Raw genomic sequence first — 17,032 nt, forward strand, 5'->3', positions numbered from 1 at the left:
CTGACTTTTCCCTTATGCCTACTCAACATGTCCATTTAAAACCAAGTAGGCATCTCAACATCCAAAACCACAGTCTTGACAATGCCCCTACAACCTCACCCCAAACTGCTCTTCTCTCAAGTCTTTCCCAGTTATTTAGTGTGCCACATCCAGGTTAAAATCATAGGCAGTACCCTTGAGTTTGCTTTTGCTCACCACCCCTTTCTTAACACCAAATTGTGAGCAAATGCTGTCAGATTTCCCTACAAAACAAGCTTTACTTCCAAACTAAATAATAAATCAGGATGTCATGACTTCTTACCTAGGACTACTGCCAGGCTTTCTCACCAGTTTCCCAATGCTATGGTCTGCATGGTTGTGATCCTTTGCCTTCCCACACTGAAATTTTAACTTCCAAAATAATGGGATTAGGAAGCGTATGTATGTGCTGGAGTAGGGGTGGGGAGCTTCTGGGAGGTGATTAGGTCATAAGAGTGAAGCCTTCAAGGATGGGATTAAGCCCTTATACAAGAGGTCCCAGAGAGATAGACGCCTTATCCCATCCAACAAGTGAGAGCTAGAAGGCACTTATCTTGAATGACGAGGAGGGTCCTCACCATATACTGAGTATGCAGGCATCCTTTTTAGATTTCCCTGCCTCCAGATCCTATGAAAAATAAACTTCTATTGCTTAGCTACTAAGTCTATCACATTCTGTCACATCAGCGCTAATGGACTAAGATACAGTTTCTAGTTTTTTCAGACAGGGCCTAGCAGGATATAGATAGTACATTCAAATGTGATAATTTGAAGAGAGCTCTTCCCTCCCCTGATGACTGCTGGGAACCATACTGGTTGAGCACACCTAGAAACCAGAGACAAGGAAGCTAATGCAATCTACACAGGCAGGCCTCCTGGGGGAAAAGGAGGAGAAGGGGAGAAAGTGCACTGAGAGGAGTAATGGAAGGTATTCAGCAAGTCACCATGCTCCGCAGCGGTCCATTTTAGGCTCAGTAGCAAGAGTGATGTTTTTAAAGCCTAAATTGGGTAGTATAATTCCCATGCTTAAAACCCTCTAGTGGTATTTCCTTGCAATTGGAATGAAATTGCAAGTCCTCGAAACCCTGCCCTGCAAAGTTCTGCAAGTTCTAGTCCTGATGAAAACTCAAATCCTTCCATCTTCATTCATTCCACATAAATTTATTAAATACCAGTCAGGGAGCAGTCAGAGAGAACCAAGCATGGTTCTCTCTAGGTGAAGATACAGAAGCCTGTGTGCTTCTACCTTCTGCAGTCTCATCTATTTAGTTTTCTTTCCCTGTGTATCCTAGCAGCACTTGTACTTGTTTGTTCCTCAGACTTGCCAAGCTTGTTTCTCCCACAGGTAATTGTATTACTTTTTTTTTTTTTTTGGCAGTACTGGGGTTTGAACTCAGGGCCTCAGGCTTCCTAGGCTTGCTAGGCAGATGCTTTACCACTTGAGCCATTCCACTAGCCCTGCACTTACTATTGGCTCTACCTGGACCATTTTTCTCTTAGATCTGCATGTAACTGATCCTTTCTAATACTAATTCAAGTTCAACTCCATTTATAATCTGTATGGAAATGCTATCCTAGCTGTCCAGCTTTTTGCTTATCCAGAAACATCCATGACATCCAAAATCAATCTCTATTACCTCATTTTATTTATTTACTTATAAATAACAAATAAATAGGGATTGAACTCAGGGACTTATTCATGCTAGGCCAGCACTCTACCACTGAGCTATACCCCAGGTCATTTTATTATTATTACTCATTTTTATTTTTAAAATTTGATTTTTTGGTTTTCTGAGGCAGGACTTCACTATGTAGTCCAAGCTGACCTCAAACTGGAGATTCTCCTGCTTCAGCCTCCCATGTGTTGTGTGTACCACCATGTTTGGTTCATTTTTTTTTTTAAATAGCATTTTTTTTTGTAGTGCTAGGGATTGAACCCAGGGCTTCATGTATGCTAGGCTTATTCTATTACTAAGCCATATACCCAGCCCCAAATACTTCTCATTCTTTCAGAAATTATCACACATTATTCTATTAAATATACAAAGGAAGGGATCTTACTTCTTTTGTTGCTCATATTAAATGCTTCAGATTCAGATCTGCATTCAAAACTTTCCCCCAATATATTGTTACATCTTTTCTTCTTTTGGCAGCACTGGGGTTGGAAAACAGGGCCTCATAATTCCTACCACTTGAGCCATTCCACCAGCCCTATCTATTGTTATATCTTTGATAAAAGCCCATAGGATTAAATGGATCCACCTCTCGTTTTCTTCCTTCCACACCTTTTCTTTATTTCACACTTGACTCATTTGCTTCCCCATTAAGAAGTGGTCGGTGTATGAGCTGAATGGTAGAGTGACATTTTATAATGGATTCTAAAGGTATGTGATGCTTTGATATAATTCATTTGTATGCTGCTGAAAATGCAATGTATTTTTTCTATGAGAGAAATACTGGCTGTTCATATAACCATTACCCTCTAGGCCTCAAAATAACATCAAAACACAGATAGCCTTTGATTATAACTCACAGCCAAATTCCCCATGGAATTTAGGTTCTTCTGAGAGCTCACCAAGCATAAGGAACATGCTCCATACACCAGGTTGTTAGCTGGTTGTTAGATACTTCCCTACTGATGTTGAATCTGTGGAATTACAGATCACTTCCATGCTTGATGACTGAAATTTTCTTCTTCTAAATATTTTATGAGGGACATGAGCTTCTGTTCAGTTTGAATAAATGCTCCAAAAAGAAACAAGTAGCTGAATAAGAACAGTTTTCAGATTTAAGTGTTCAGTTTCTTAGTAAATTCGGCAATAAGGAAAACTTCAGGGTAATTTCTTCTCTCTTTCATATTGAGGAAGTAGATGATGAAAATTGGTCTTATGTCAAGGGTACAGACATAATGAAATGGTCCTGTAGAGACACCACATAAATAGTGCAGCTGGCCTATGGATTTGGACCTGATTTAAGGGATAGACCTAAGATCATTCCCTCTGTCCCTGTACAGAAGTCTGTAAGGGCATGATGACAAAACAGTTGTAAAGAAAACAAAACTTATGCACAGGAAATCAATGTGAGTCAATGCCCTGTATAGCTATCCTTATCTCAACCAGCAAAAACCCTTGTTCCTTCCTATTATTGCTTATACTCTCTCTTCAACAAAATTAGAAATAAGGGCAAAATAGTTTCTGCTGGGTATTGGGGGAGTGGGGGGGAGAGGGAGGGGGCGGAGTGGGTGGTAAGGGAGGGGGTGGGGACGGGGGGGGAGAAATGACCCAAGCCTTGTATGCACATATGAATAAAAGAAAAAGGAAAAAAAACAAAAAAAAAAGAAAACAAAATTTAAAAACTATCTTGTTTTGAAGTTTCACCTACGCATAAAATTTCTAGGAGATTCTCAGTACCCAAAAGATAAAGTCCAGCCTCCTGAAAATGTCCTTCAGGGTCCTCACACTTACTGTGTGGAGTGTTCCTTAAGACTTTGCCATGTGCTAGGGCTTTAGCTGCAATGGACACTTTCCTTCCCTAAACACACAGAGCTTTTCTCTCTCAGGCCTTTGACAAGGTTGTTCACTGTTTGAGCAATGCTCTTCAGCTCTTTGCTCATCAGAAACTTCCAAGACACCCTTTGAAGGCCCAGCTCCTTCAGTAAAGTCTCTTCTGACCCCTCTGCATCTTGGCATATGGGTCACCTCTACCCCATCCTGACCAGAGGGTATTGTATCTCTTCTGTAAGGGCTCCTTGTTCATGCGTCTGCTACTTCCTTCACTTCCTTGCATGCACACAGGATTAGGAGAGTCTTTTGCGGAATTGGAATTTATTCATCTTTATATTCCCCAGTGCCTAGTGCAATGTCTGGCAAAAGAGCATGCACCTCATGAATGTTTGCTGGATTGATGATTGGATGAACAAAAAAGCCCCAAATGCAGATGTTTCCAAGATGTAAAACAAATGTCCAGCTGATAAGCTGATCCACCCTTTATCAGGCTCTTCTTTCCTTAGCCAGAAGCTGCTTCTCAGGGCATCAGCAATGGGTTTCAGCCCGTGGCAGCATGTGCTGTGGGATATTTTGACACTCCAGGTGTGGGAGAGGACCTTCAAGCTGTGGCAATATTGTCAAGGACCTTGCTTCTAAAATGATGATCTCATCTTTGCTCAAAAATTTTTTCCAGTGTGCTTACATGGATGAAAAGATACTTGTGTATTTTTTTTTGAAAATTGTGGAGGATGAAATTTCAAATCAATAAAGGGTCCAAAGTCTGTGATGACTTTGTAATCATGCTGACATTACCTGGGGAGGCTGAGGGTCCTTAGGTAAGAGGCAGAATCCAAAGACAAACATGTTTAAAAAGGAGCAATAGCAAGAGGAATTTAATAAAATTAAAGGTAAAATGTTTGCCTTTATGAATCATCATTTAAAATAGGATTTTGGTATGAAGAGGTAAATTTCTGGTAAGGGATATTATTTTAAAATATATACAATAAAAATAAATAACAAATAGTATTTAGATTGCATATGCTAGCTGCCATACATGTTTCATGACATAAGGTCATGGGTTCATTATTTTCATAAGAAAAGAAATACATAATAAGAAAAACACTTAGAAATTATGTTTCTATACAGAAAATATAATCTGGCTCAAGTGACCTGTATTTTTGAAGATTTTCCCAGGATCAGCATATTCATAAATTCTGCTTGTACTGATATTTTTAAGTGTTTCATCTTGGTAGTTTAATTTATTGAGAGCTGAGTTCATTTTCTTGGTACCTTAAATCATATTATTGAACTGAATACAAAATGATGTTTATTTTTTGTTTCTAAGGGCAATTTTCCAGGTTTAATAGAATATGCTCTGTTTATTATGTTTCTAGCTCATTGCACTCATTTCTTTACTAGTTCATTTTTTTTCATCAAGCATTTATTGAGTACCTGCTGAGTGCCGCACATTGTGTTAGGTGCTGGGGATTTAAAATGGATAAAAATGGTTTTAAACCAGATGCCAATAGCTCTTGCCTATAATCGTAGCTACTTGGTAGGCTGAGATCAAGATAATCAAGGTTAGTCTCAGCAAAAAAGTTTGTGAGACTCTGTCTCAAAGGATAAAAGCTGGGCCTGGTGGTGCACACCTGTCATCCCAGTAATGGCAAGAAGCATAAAATAGGAGGATCGAGGTCCAGGTTGGCTGAGACCAAAAGCGAAACTCTATCTCCAAATAAACCAGAGCAAAAAGGGCTGGAAGTGTGGCTTAAGTCATAAAGCGCCTATGTAGCAAGTGAGAGGTGCTGAGTTCATATCCCAGTACTGCCAAAAAAAAAAAAAAAAAGGTAGTTTTAACTAAGTCACAAGATTCGCCATCCAATGAGAGAGAAAAACTTACTGCAAAATGTGATGAGTTTTACAAAAGAGGGAATACAATAGAGGTGCAATTAGGTTTTTGCAGAAAAGATGGGGGTTGGGCAGCTCCACAGATGAGGTTGGCCAGAGGCACAGGCATAGGGGCAGAGTCTGATTGTGTGTCCATGCACCCAAGGCATGAGGACCATGGCATGTTCACATAGCTCAGAGTAGCCCTGAGGATGGGGGCCTAGAGTTCATGAGGAAGACTAGCTTGGAAATGAGAATAAGATGAGGGGCAGATGCTGAAAGGTCTTTGAACAAATCTTAAAATCATGGAATGTAAATGGAGGTTTTAAAGGAGTAGATAACATGGTTCAACTTGTACAGAATGACTCAGACAACATCGGCCAATAGGTTTTGAGGAGGACTGCCCTGTGGAATCCTAGTAAGTATGCCATGGAGAAAAAGCTTCTTGGTCACAATGCATGCTGTACCCCTTACTTGAGAATTCTCGGCACATTAATATTTTAAAGGCTCAAGTGAGGGCTTGTAATAAGGCACCCTGATACCAGGTAGGGAAATACTGGATGAGAGTTAGGCAAGATAAACCTGGGAGTAGGTGCCAAAGGCCATGTGTAATGGTTTGATTGGCTGACCGTGAGAAGAAGGATTACAAAGGAAGAGACTGAGGGGAAATGGTAGGAGGTGGAATCAACAAGACATGGGTGCTGACTGGGTGTGAGGGACACATGAGGCTGGAAATGCTCCTGCTTCCTGGTGGGGAATGAGATAGAAAGCAGTGACACAATACTACAAAGAACAGAGAGGACCAGGTTTGCTGGAAATGGGTGGGTAGGTGTGCATGAAGCTTGGTATAGATCTTTGGGGACTGAGAAATCCCAAAGGCAGCAGGAGACCTTGCTTGGTATTTAACATAGGCCAGAAATTAGCCAAACTAAATTAGGGCTTAACACGAGGACTGGGATCTCAACAACTGAACAAAATTGTTAAAATGAGGGCAGAATTTTTAAAGAAAAACAAGGACTGGGATCTCAACAACTGAACAAAATTGTTAAAATGAGGGCAGAATTTTTACCCCAACCATTTTGTGGACTAGAATTATCTTGTTCATCTTCCCTCTAGAAGTACAAGGGACTCACAGTGAAATTTCTAGTTTTAATATTCTTGTTACAATGTGACACACAGGTGGGCTAAGATTCAGAGCGATTATGCCAAAGAGCATTTTGCTGAAGGAATCAAAATAAAAATAACATACATGTGAAATTTAACTTTTGATCTGTTTGTGATATTTATTGTTGCTTTTTAAAGATAGGATGGAGTGTCTATCTTATGAAATACACTATTGAAAATGAGTTAAACATCCTAATAGTTTTATTTCTCTCCCTGTGAAATAAAATTTTATTAAATATGGCCTCTAGCTTATGTATTTATATTTTAGTCAGTGGGATATAATATAACTGATGACTGATAACAGAGTTCAGTTTTCTAATCCAGACCAAAATTACTTATGTGTATGCTTAAGTCTACAAAACGAAAACTTTATTTATCAAACATTTATAATTATTATTAAAATTTTCTTTTTTCTTAATATTACCAGCAGAGATTCCTCTCTTGTATGCCTTTTTATACAGCAAACAATATGCATTTTGAATTGTGACCCTGACAAAAAAACGTTTACGTGAAAATACCAACCCAGTCAGTTTTAAGCTGGGTGTGTGTGTCTAGGGGTTGTGGTGATTGCTAGTCTCAACACAGATGTGTGCAGTGTGTATGCACAGCTAGTTACAAACACTTCTGAATATAAAACACAGGCAGAATAGGGAAGTATAAAATAATGCTCCAGAGTGGGCTAATTAATTTCAGTTTAAACCTTCAACATCTTTCTCCTTTCTCCCCCGTATACCTTTTTAAGTTTTATTTTTAAAAATACAAACAAATGAAGGAATACTGATGCCCAGGGTGCTGTGCACAGTGGTGGGGGAGAGGTAATAGAAGGTAGGTTTTCAGTCTTCAGGACCTGTTCTTACCCCACAATCAAGCAGAATATAGTGGTCTGAGTAATGACCCCCAAAATCTCCATGTCTTGGTACCCGAAATCTGTAAACATGTTACCTCACACAGTAAATGAGACTTTGCTGATGCAATCGGATTAACGATTTTGAGATGAGGAGATAATCCTGGTAGGCTTAACCTAGTCAAAGTGGTCCTTGTAAGTTTCCTTTGGAGGCTCCAGAAAGAATGTGGGTCTGCCCATGCCTTGATTTTAGGCCATTAAAACTAATTTTTGGCTTCTGAAAAGCTTTCAGATGGTAAATTTGTGTTGTTTTAAGCCACTGAATTTGTGGTAATTTGTTGCAGCAGCCAAAGAAACTCATACACAAATAAAGCCCTGGATATAGGGAAGAGGTACTGGGTTTTATGTGAAGTGTTTTGCTGTCAAATTTCCTAACAATTCAATACTTCAGAGCAAATAGTAAAGATGTCTTGGGAAAGTGGCATTGCATCATGGACAAGAGATCAGGTTTCTAAACATGTGGACCATCTTTTTCCATTTTCTAGCCACATGAGTTGGGGCAGGTGCACCCTCTCTGAGCCTTGTTTTCTTACAAGATTGCTGTGAGGATTGAAAGAGAAAATGCAAGAAGAGCACTACATGAAGTTGGGGTCTGTGTTGACCTCACAGTGCTTAGCTCTACACCAAATTTTAACCTGAGTACTTAGACTCCACGCTTGATCTTCTACAGACCTGCAGAATGTATAATATTGGCTATTTGCCATTTTTCAGGCAAATGTTCTACATAGAACAAAGGAGGTCATGTTCCTATCTAGCAGATGACAATTTATATAATTAATACTTTTCCAGGAAGAGAAGTATACATGTGAGGTCCGTGGTGACCCTGTGTTCTAACAACAAGGAGAAAGAGTTTCTCCACTCAAACAGGCTGCCCATCAGGTTGTTTGTTGGTTTTTTAGATGAAGGATTTGGTTTCCCCTCCTCCTTTTTTTCTTCCTATATGAGAAAAGCCTGTAGGCTAGGCGTGGAAAGACTAGAGCCCTCAGCATTTTCCTTTAGTAGAGCCATACAGCTAAATGAGAAAGCCCATAGTGCACACCAGGGTCCCTTGTCCCAGCAAAGGTTGCTGAGGAGTCAGAGGGCTAACCAGGCAAATGGATTAATAGCTGATATCCTATCTAGTGTTATCCTAAGAGCACCACCAATTGGCCTAAAGACACCGAATTTACTGTTGATTTAGTCCATATACAGCATAAACAATGACATCCTTTCCTTTCTTTTAGTAAGCTAAATTTGCTTAACAAAGCTAAACTCTCAAAGTAGGATTTTAGGAAGTAATGGAAGAATAGTCTATTTTATCCTCCAAGTTTAGGGAGATTCTTAAAAGAGACCAAGGATCCTTAAAAAAGACCCTGTGCACCAATCTATTGATGGAGGCTCCAGTGGAAGATACAGTCACTGGTGACTTTCACTTTCTACATTCTTTATTTCTTATAATGTTTGAATATTTTTCATAATTATTATGTATTGGTATGAAGGAAGATGCTTTCCAAAGGTCCTATCAAAATGCAGTCACAGACTCATTGGATGAACTTCAAAGGATTGTTAATATTAGTTTCTTTGAAAAATGGTCTGAAATCTGTCTCATCCCCTAAAGACTTCTCACTAGTGAAAGGAAATAGGAAAAGCTTGTCTTCACAGGCCAAGGTCAATGGAAAATGGAAGAATAAATGACTCACTGGGCATATGCTGTTTCAAAAAGAGCACTGGGTGTGGGGCAGGGAGTGGCAGCAATTGATCACAAAAGGTCATGTGTATGGATGTGCACTAAAAACTGGAAAAGCATTTTGGGTCAAGGTCATTGTTCAGTAGCAAGTGTGGCTTTTGAAAAGAGGGTGGTGGTTCACTGAATGTCACTGCTAGACCATATGATGGCCAACCTATAGACATAAATAAATGTACCAGTAAGGGACAAAGCCAGAATTTCAGGGCCTGAAGGGAGGTATTCTTTATCTACTCATTCATTTTTGTAATAGAATAAACACTGTATCCATAATTGTGTAATGACAACATGAGCTAATAATACAGGGTCTTAGCAGCTCAACAGTGGAGGTTGATTTGAGCTGCTTTCTCATCCTTTCTTAGGGTTGGCATGGGTCAATGGCACAGTTTAAGGTCAATAATTTTCTTTACTTAGAGACAGCTTAGAAATCAGGAGGCTTGGGTTCTAGTCTAGACTGCATGATCTTGGGAAGGCTACATGTAGTCCATAGTTATGTCCATAGTTATGTAGAACAAGGAGCTCATAAGGTGCCCATATATGATTCCTTTTTGTTCATATAATAGTAGGGCTTTGTATAGTAGGTTGATGGCCACCCCTAAATTTTCTAGCTGTCTGAACCTCAATTTCTTTTAACCTAAAATGGGACAATAAAACCTATTTTTCACTGGATTGTTGTGAGAATTCAACTAGGTGTGGAATAATGTATATTTCTTAGTAAAATATTGGTACATAGGTGTTGAAAATACACTACACTGCCTTGTCTTCCACAAGCTATGACACAGTAGCATGGAACTGATGAACGTAGCCATAATACGTTTAAGCTCTTAAGGAAAATTTATAGTCAATGTCTATTTCTAGCCTCCTTATACACTTGTCCCTCAGAATCTGCAAGTGGCTGGTTCCAGGTCCTCCTCAGACTTGGTTCCAGGATCCAGATCTATGGATGCTTAATCTGTATATAAAATATGTAATATTTACATATAATCTATGCACATTCTCCTGCATACTTTAAGTCATTTCTAGATTGCTTCTAATAAAATGCACATGTTAGGTAAACAGTGATTATACTATATGGTTAAGGGAATAAAGATAAGAAAACAAGTCTTTCACGTTTAGTACAGATGCAACTATTATAGGGCTGAAATAAACAGTACACAATCTGTGGCTGTAGAATCTGTGGACGTGGAAATTGCAGATACTGGGCACCGACCAGTATTTTATTTTAGTGGCAGTACTGGGGTTAGAACTCAGGGCCTCGTTAGGCAGGCACTCTACCACTTGAGCCATACCTCTAGCCCTTTCTCTTTTTTTTTGCTTATATTTTCAGTGGGGTCTTGTGTTTTTGCCTGGGCTGGCATGGACCTCAGTCTTCCTACCTATAGACTCCAATGTAGCTGGGCTCACAGGTGGCTTGTTGATTGAGGTGGAGGTCTTGCTTCCTTTTTGCCTGGGCTGGCCTTAAACTGTGATCCTCCCAATTTCTACCTCCTGAGTAGTTGGGATTACAGGTGTGAGCCACCCTATCTGGCACTATATGATTCTTTGAGTGCTTTACTAAAGCACAACCTAAGATGGGCAGGGAAAAGCATGGAGGACTTGTGACTTTCTGTTGCTGGTAGCCTTTCTCTCAGACTAAGGCGAAGTATGTAAATTGCCCCTCTCTTCAGTTGGGTGACTACATAATTTATCATCCAATCTGGGATGTTTTTAGAGTTGTCTCAGTCAAACAGGGGTATGTGTAGCTTCTAACTTTTAATGACCTTTGTTGTCTAAAGCTAGGTCTGATGTCCTAATGAGGAACAAATTGCAAAATATGATTTTATCCAATCAGTTTAAAATCCTTCTGTGTTCTTTAAAGGCTTGGAAGAAGATTAAAGTTTGAGAAATACACATTAATTTTAATAGGGTGTTACAATAGAATAGTCATGTTTTTATTATCATATATGCTTCAGTGCAGAATCAACAAACTTTTGTAAAGGAATAGAAAGTAATATTTTGGGTTTTGTGATCCATATGGCCTCTGTCATAGCCACATCATTCTGTCATTATAGTAGATAAGCATCCACAGAAAGTATGTAAAATAATGGGTGTGGCTGTGTTCCAATAAAACTTTATTTACAAAAGGCTGAGAGCTAGATTTAGCTTGTAAACTGCAATGTGCCAACTCCTGCTTTGAAACAATGGTTCCCATACTTTTAGAAATTGATTCAGGATTTTTAGCTTACTTTTCTAAGCAGTGGGTTTTTTTTAATAGAAAGTCACTACTTCATACCCTTATTTCTTACAATTTTAAATAGCAATAAAATCATAATAAATTTACTTTTGTGGAAAATCCACCGTATTGTCTATATTTACAAATTCTTTTTTTAGCTTGGTGGCAACTTTGTCAAGAATATACTCAGGTTAACAGATGGGCAGTTTGAGTTACTTTTATTTATCATTGGGGCGTGGCACATTAGAAAGAACAGGTATTTCTAATTAAAAGATATAGATGTGAGTAAAGTTAGGGGGTCAACTAAGAAGGGAGGGATAGCAGACCTCACATATTCCTTTAATGGGGAAAAACTACTCTGAAAAAGTATCCCTTGTCTTAAATCACTGTTGCAAACAAAACTCCAGTACTGAGTAACCTCAGGACTCACCAGCTGCCATTGTGCAGGGTACCAAGCTGGGGGGCAATTGAAGCGGTTGCAGGCCTGCACTGTGCTGGGCTTAGGGTGGCGACACAGCTCATCAGCCAGGATTACCATTTCATTCATCTCTCTGGAAAGTAGATGGGAGCAGAAGACATCTCTGGTCTGCAGGCCAACCCCACATGTGAGACTACAGGGACTCCACTTGCCAATTTCCCACCTGAGAAGAAATCAGAGAGAAAGAGGACTGCTTTAGTCCCTGCGCAGAGAACATCTTCCAGGAAGTCAAGTGTGGCTAACTCCTAACTGTGAATGTGGGAAGTTCCAGCCCAAGATTGGCTAGAAATTCTATTCTAAGCCTAGAACCTATCCTCTCCTTTCGTGATCATAGAATTCATTTAAATAAAGCAAAAAGAGTGATAAAATGGAAGTCTTTATTTACTTATGCTGTCACTAGTAATGGTTATGACCATGTCTATTTCAATGGAACATAAAAACTTCATCAAAGCAAGGGTGGTATGCTGAATAAGACATAGGTTGGGAATCACATAGTGGCTAGAATGGCTAAAAGAAGCCTTTTTGCTTCTCCAGCCTCCATTTGTAGCAAGACTGAAAGAATTGTGGTTGCTATTCTTTGGCTTCAAAGTGAAAGGTCATCGGCTCCAACTTCCTTCAGCCTTCCATCATAGCATAGAAATGTCTCTGTCTTATGTATAAATATCATCACTGCCTGGGACTGGATAATGTAACAGAAGTAGAGGCTGCTAAATAGATCAGTCTTCTTGAAGGGAAATAAGTGGAGTGAGTAGCTCATTATCTGGACATAGAAGTCAAATACACAGATGAATTGAGTGCATGAATTGGCTAGTTCCAAATGGCCACATCTTAAGAAATACATTTATAGTGAGCTACATGCCTGTAAAAACAACCCCACTGCATTTCCCTGTTGATACAGCCTCCAAAATGGCAATGATAAGGACAAAGCTCAGTTGCTTGGACTGTGACTCAGAAGTGTTCTCCAATGGTCAGTTTTAGTTCTGTTTACAATCTGAGCCACAAATATTCTACCAACAGGAGTTAGCCAAGAAAAGCAAGGCAATAGATTCTTCAGTAGCTAGGCCTGCCTAGCTTTTCTAGCCAGCTCAGAAAATTGGTTTAAAAATCTTTGGCCTTAATGAGTTACATCAGATTGTAAAACTGAGTGTGTCCTGTCATCTCTTCTTGCTACTCTAACATGTAACTACCTTCTAGCCCCCTTTCCTCTACCTCCTTTCATCTTCCCTCTGATTAGTCACAGCTACAGTGAGCCATGTTGTTACTATCTTGGTATGTCCCATGATTTTCTAGCTCTGTCTTTATGCCAGCTGTACACCTAATTCTGAACACCTTTTGCCTTTTCCTTACTCCTCAAAATTTCTCCCACTTCAACATATTCGAATGTGATCCACATTAAAGAGTGCATTCACTCCTGCCCCAAACACTGATCATTTTGTCAACTGTATTATAGTTGTTCTGCCTGCCTGCTAAAATATATACTTCCTGAAGTAGGGCCTGTGTCAGAGTCTGTATCACTCACAGGGTCCATCATAGAACCATCTAGGTGGTTAATGTGGATGGTTAGTTGATTTTTGATAAATGAATGAATGGAAGGGACCTACCATCACAGAGGCCACATATCACATTTAATTACCACTGGAGAGAGAGTATCCATGGATTTTCCTCATTTTATAATTAAGGGATTCTAAGAATCAAAGAGGCTGAAATGTCCGAGTACCCATCACTAGTAACTAACAAATCCAGGATTCAAACTTGGGCACATTTGACTCCAAAGACCATGCTATTGCCAGTCTTGCAAAACTGTGAGAGTGGATGAATATTCATACCTTGAAAACTCTTCTATAATTACTCACAAAATTTTGTATGAATAGAAGAAAAACAGAGGTTGGATTGAATATATTTCTTCTAGATTTGTGTGTGAATGCTTATAAACTTTTCTCATGTATAGAATTCTAGAATAATTATAAGCTTTAAAATGTAGTGCTAAAGTGCTTTTAAGATATGTTCACACATTCATTGCCATTCCTTCCTTCTAAAAGTGTAATCTTGAGGGTAGACTGGACTCAGAGATTCATTTTCCATGAACAGAATGAGGCAGAAATGATGCTATGTAACTTCAAGGCAGATCATATACGATATAATTTCCACTTGGTGCTCTCCCTGGTTGCTCATTCATGGTGGTATGGAAGCCAGCCACCATGTCGGGAGGACACTCAGGCAATTTTCAGGAAAGTCTACCTGCAGACTCAACTTGCCCCTCATGTGCATGAGATACCCTAGAACACATCATCCAGACTCAGGCTGGCCTGAGTAGCTACTGCCTCAGGAAAGACCTTGGCCAGAACTACCTGGGTAGCTCATTCCAAATTCTTTACTTCTATAAACTGTAAGGGGGATAAATAATATTCATTCTTCTAAACAACTAAGTTTGGGGAGAAATTTATTATGTAGCAACGGGTAATTAAAGTAAGTATCTACCTCTCCCCAAATGTTCATTAATGGATGGATAAAAAATTATGATATAGTCATACAGTGCCGTACAAAACAATGAGAATTGACTATAGTAATAATACAGCATGGATGGAACTTACAAACATGAATTGAGTGAATGAGGCCACAACAAAAAGACTCATACAGTTTCATTTCATTTATAAAAGCTCAAAAACGCAAATCAATCTGTGGAATTAGTAGTTGGAATTCTGGTTACCCTTGGCACGTAGGAGCTGGGCACAGTGGGGAGGGTTTCTGGGTTGTTACCTGGATCTTGGTGCTGGGTCTGGGCTCACTTTGTTAAAAACCACTAAGCTGTATGAGGAGGATTTGTGCACTTTTCTGTGTGTTTGTTATGTTTCAAGAAAGACTTCTCTCTTCATCTTTAGGTGAAATACTGAAATGTGGTGGGTCTAAGACAGAGTCCTACCACCCTCAAAATGCTGACAGGTACTCTGTCTGTCTCATAAAGGATCTGCCTGCACAGTTAATTCTGCTCCGAGGTTAGGGCTTATCAGAGCACAGACTTTACGTCCTTACTCCCCTGGCTCCTGCCCTACCTCTGGCAGAAATTCAACCACTGGGACCTTGAAGCAGAGGCATTTTGGCAGTTATGAGGCCACTTAAACCCTGCTCAGAGAAACTCACAAAACAGACCTATCTGCCTACCCTGATAAAAGAAAATTATACATTCTCAAGGAAGGAGATCAGCAGAAGCTGTCTGTGTATTAAGTACTTTGCTGATTCTGGGTCAAAAATATTTTAATGAACTTAGGCCAAAAAAGGGAAAGCAGAGATTGTCCCCCTATTTCTCTCCGGCAGAGAGCCTGCAGTTGTGGGTTGTTGACCTTGCTGGCTGCTGATATCTGCTACTTGCACTATGTATATTTGGCTGTTTCAGATGGAGGGGCTGCAGACCAGTGGGAGCCAGCTGGGGGCAAAATTAGCTGTGGCTGAAAACACGGGACACTGCCAGCCCTTCTGGGCTTTCTTTCAGCATAAGTCCAGTGCTGAGGAGGTCTGGAGAGCTGATTTGAGCATCAGAGAGTGAGAGCGTTAGTGTCTCTTCTCTTCCTTAGCTTATGTGACTTTTGCTCATCTTTTCACTACAATTAAAATGTTACTTCTCCAGGGGAAATTCAATGTGTAAAATTCTCCCACCATATGGTCCCATTAATGCTTTCCTCTTTGGAAATTCTCAACACACTGATAATTTGACTACCTCAACTCAACTGTTAGCTTTATGAGGGCATGTGGCCATGCCTATTTTTAGTGGAGTAGTTCTTAAGGGTGGAATTGTGTCCCCTTCCCAAGAAATGTGTTGGAGCCCTAACCCCTAATACCCCAGAATGTGGTCTTTCATGGAAATATGGTCATTGCAAAAATAAGGACTTAAGATGGGCTGTAGTAGAGTAGGGTGGATCTTTGATCTAATATGACTGATGTTCTTATAACAAGAAAGAGGGACAAACAGGGAGAATGCCATGTGATGATGGAGGCAGAGATTGGGGCAAGCAATGCCAAGGATGGCAGCCATCCCCAGAAGCTAGAAGACGCAAGGAAGTTTTCTTCCTTTCAGGTTTCAAAGGGAGCACGGCCTCACTGACAACTTTATGTTGGATTTGATTTTAGCTTCCAGAACTGTGAGATGGTAGATTTCAGTAGTTTTCAGCAACCCCTTGGAACTGTGTTACCATAGCCCTAGGAAATGAAATCACTGTACTCACAGGGCCTAGTGCGGTGCTTGGAACATAGATGTAGTAGCTCAAATGGAACTGAATGTCCAGTGAACTGTGTGTGCACCTTTGGATTAGTTACTTGGTTGGTCAACATCTCTCTGTCCTCTAAACAACTGCTCACTCCCAGTGTCAAAGTCCCCATAGTGCTGAACAACATAAATTATTCTTCAGTGTGGTGTAAACTCTTTTGGTGACAAAACTAAGTTGACATGCTTTTGATAGGCTGTATTCTACTTCATATAAATATTTATACATTTTACAGCAACATTTTATCCTGCTGTTAAAATGACATTTCCCCTCCCCCAAAACTGTTAGGAGTGTTATATAATTTATGTCTTAAGTCATCCTAACATCTTTTTAAAACATAAAAAATTTCTGAATTCTGAAATCCATCTGCCCCATGGTTTTGGCTAGAGGATAGGGGCCCTATATAAGGAGGGTGACAAGTCTCATGGCTCTGGTTTCTTTCAGCTTCTAGGCTTTAGGTGTTTAGCTACATGTTTGGGCTCTTGGCCAAAATGTCAGAGAGACTCTGTATGCTTCTTTTTTTTTTTAGTGGTACTGGGGGTTGAATTCAGGGTCTCATACTTGCTAGGTAGCTGCTCTACAACTTGAACCACTCTGCCATCCCTGTCAGAGAGACTCTGAATTCCCCAGTCTTCTTTTCCTATACTTCTTTCTTTCCTCTGAACCCTTCTCTCCTTTTATGCAAATCTGCTTGCAGGAAAGGCTCTGTGAACTGACAGGTCACAGTGGATAGCTTGCTTAGGCTTGACTTTGTCTAGCTCCAGATTAACTGATACCTAACCAAGGACAGGAAAGTGACAGAGGGTTACTTTCCACTTTAATGGCCTGTGCTTGGCTCAGCTACAGGGGTGCCTGGGTTGAGCTATCATCTTACCTGCCATTGTGGCTGGATTCAGTGTGGTATA

The 17,032-nt window shown here is 39.9% G+C and overlaps 1 protein-coding gene across 6 annotated transcripts in view; it reads right to left on the bottom strand.

Annotated features, from left to right (window-relative positions):
- Window positions 1-17,032, bottom strand: part of Adamtsl1 (ADAMTS like 1) — a 946,298-nt gene that overhangs the window by 112,710 nt on the left and 816,556 nt on the right. For all 6 annotated transcript variants that reach the window (XM_074051743.1, XM_074051742.1, XM_074051741.1 and 3 more), the window contains one exon: window positions 11,824-12,034. In XM_074051743.1, the coding sequence (XP_073907844.1) occupies window positions 11,824-12,034 (211 nt within the window). The remainder of the gene's footprint in view (window positions 1-11,823; window positions 12,035-17,032) is intronic.

This window comes from Castor canadensis, chromosome 13 (assembly GCF_047511655.1).
Source record: "Castor canadensis chromosome 13, mCasCan1.hap1v2, whole genome shotgun sequence".
NCBI classification, from domain to species: domain Eukaryota; kingdom Metazoa; phylum Chordata; class Mammalia; order Rodentia; family Castoridae; genus Castor; species Castor canadensis.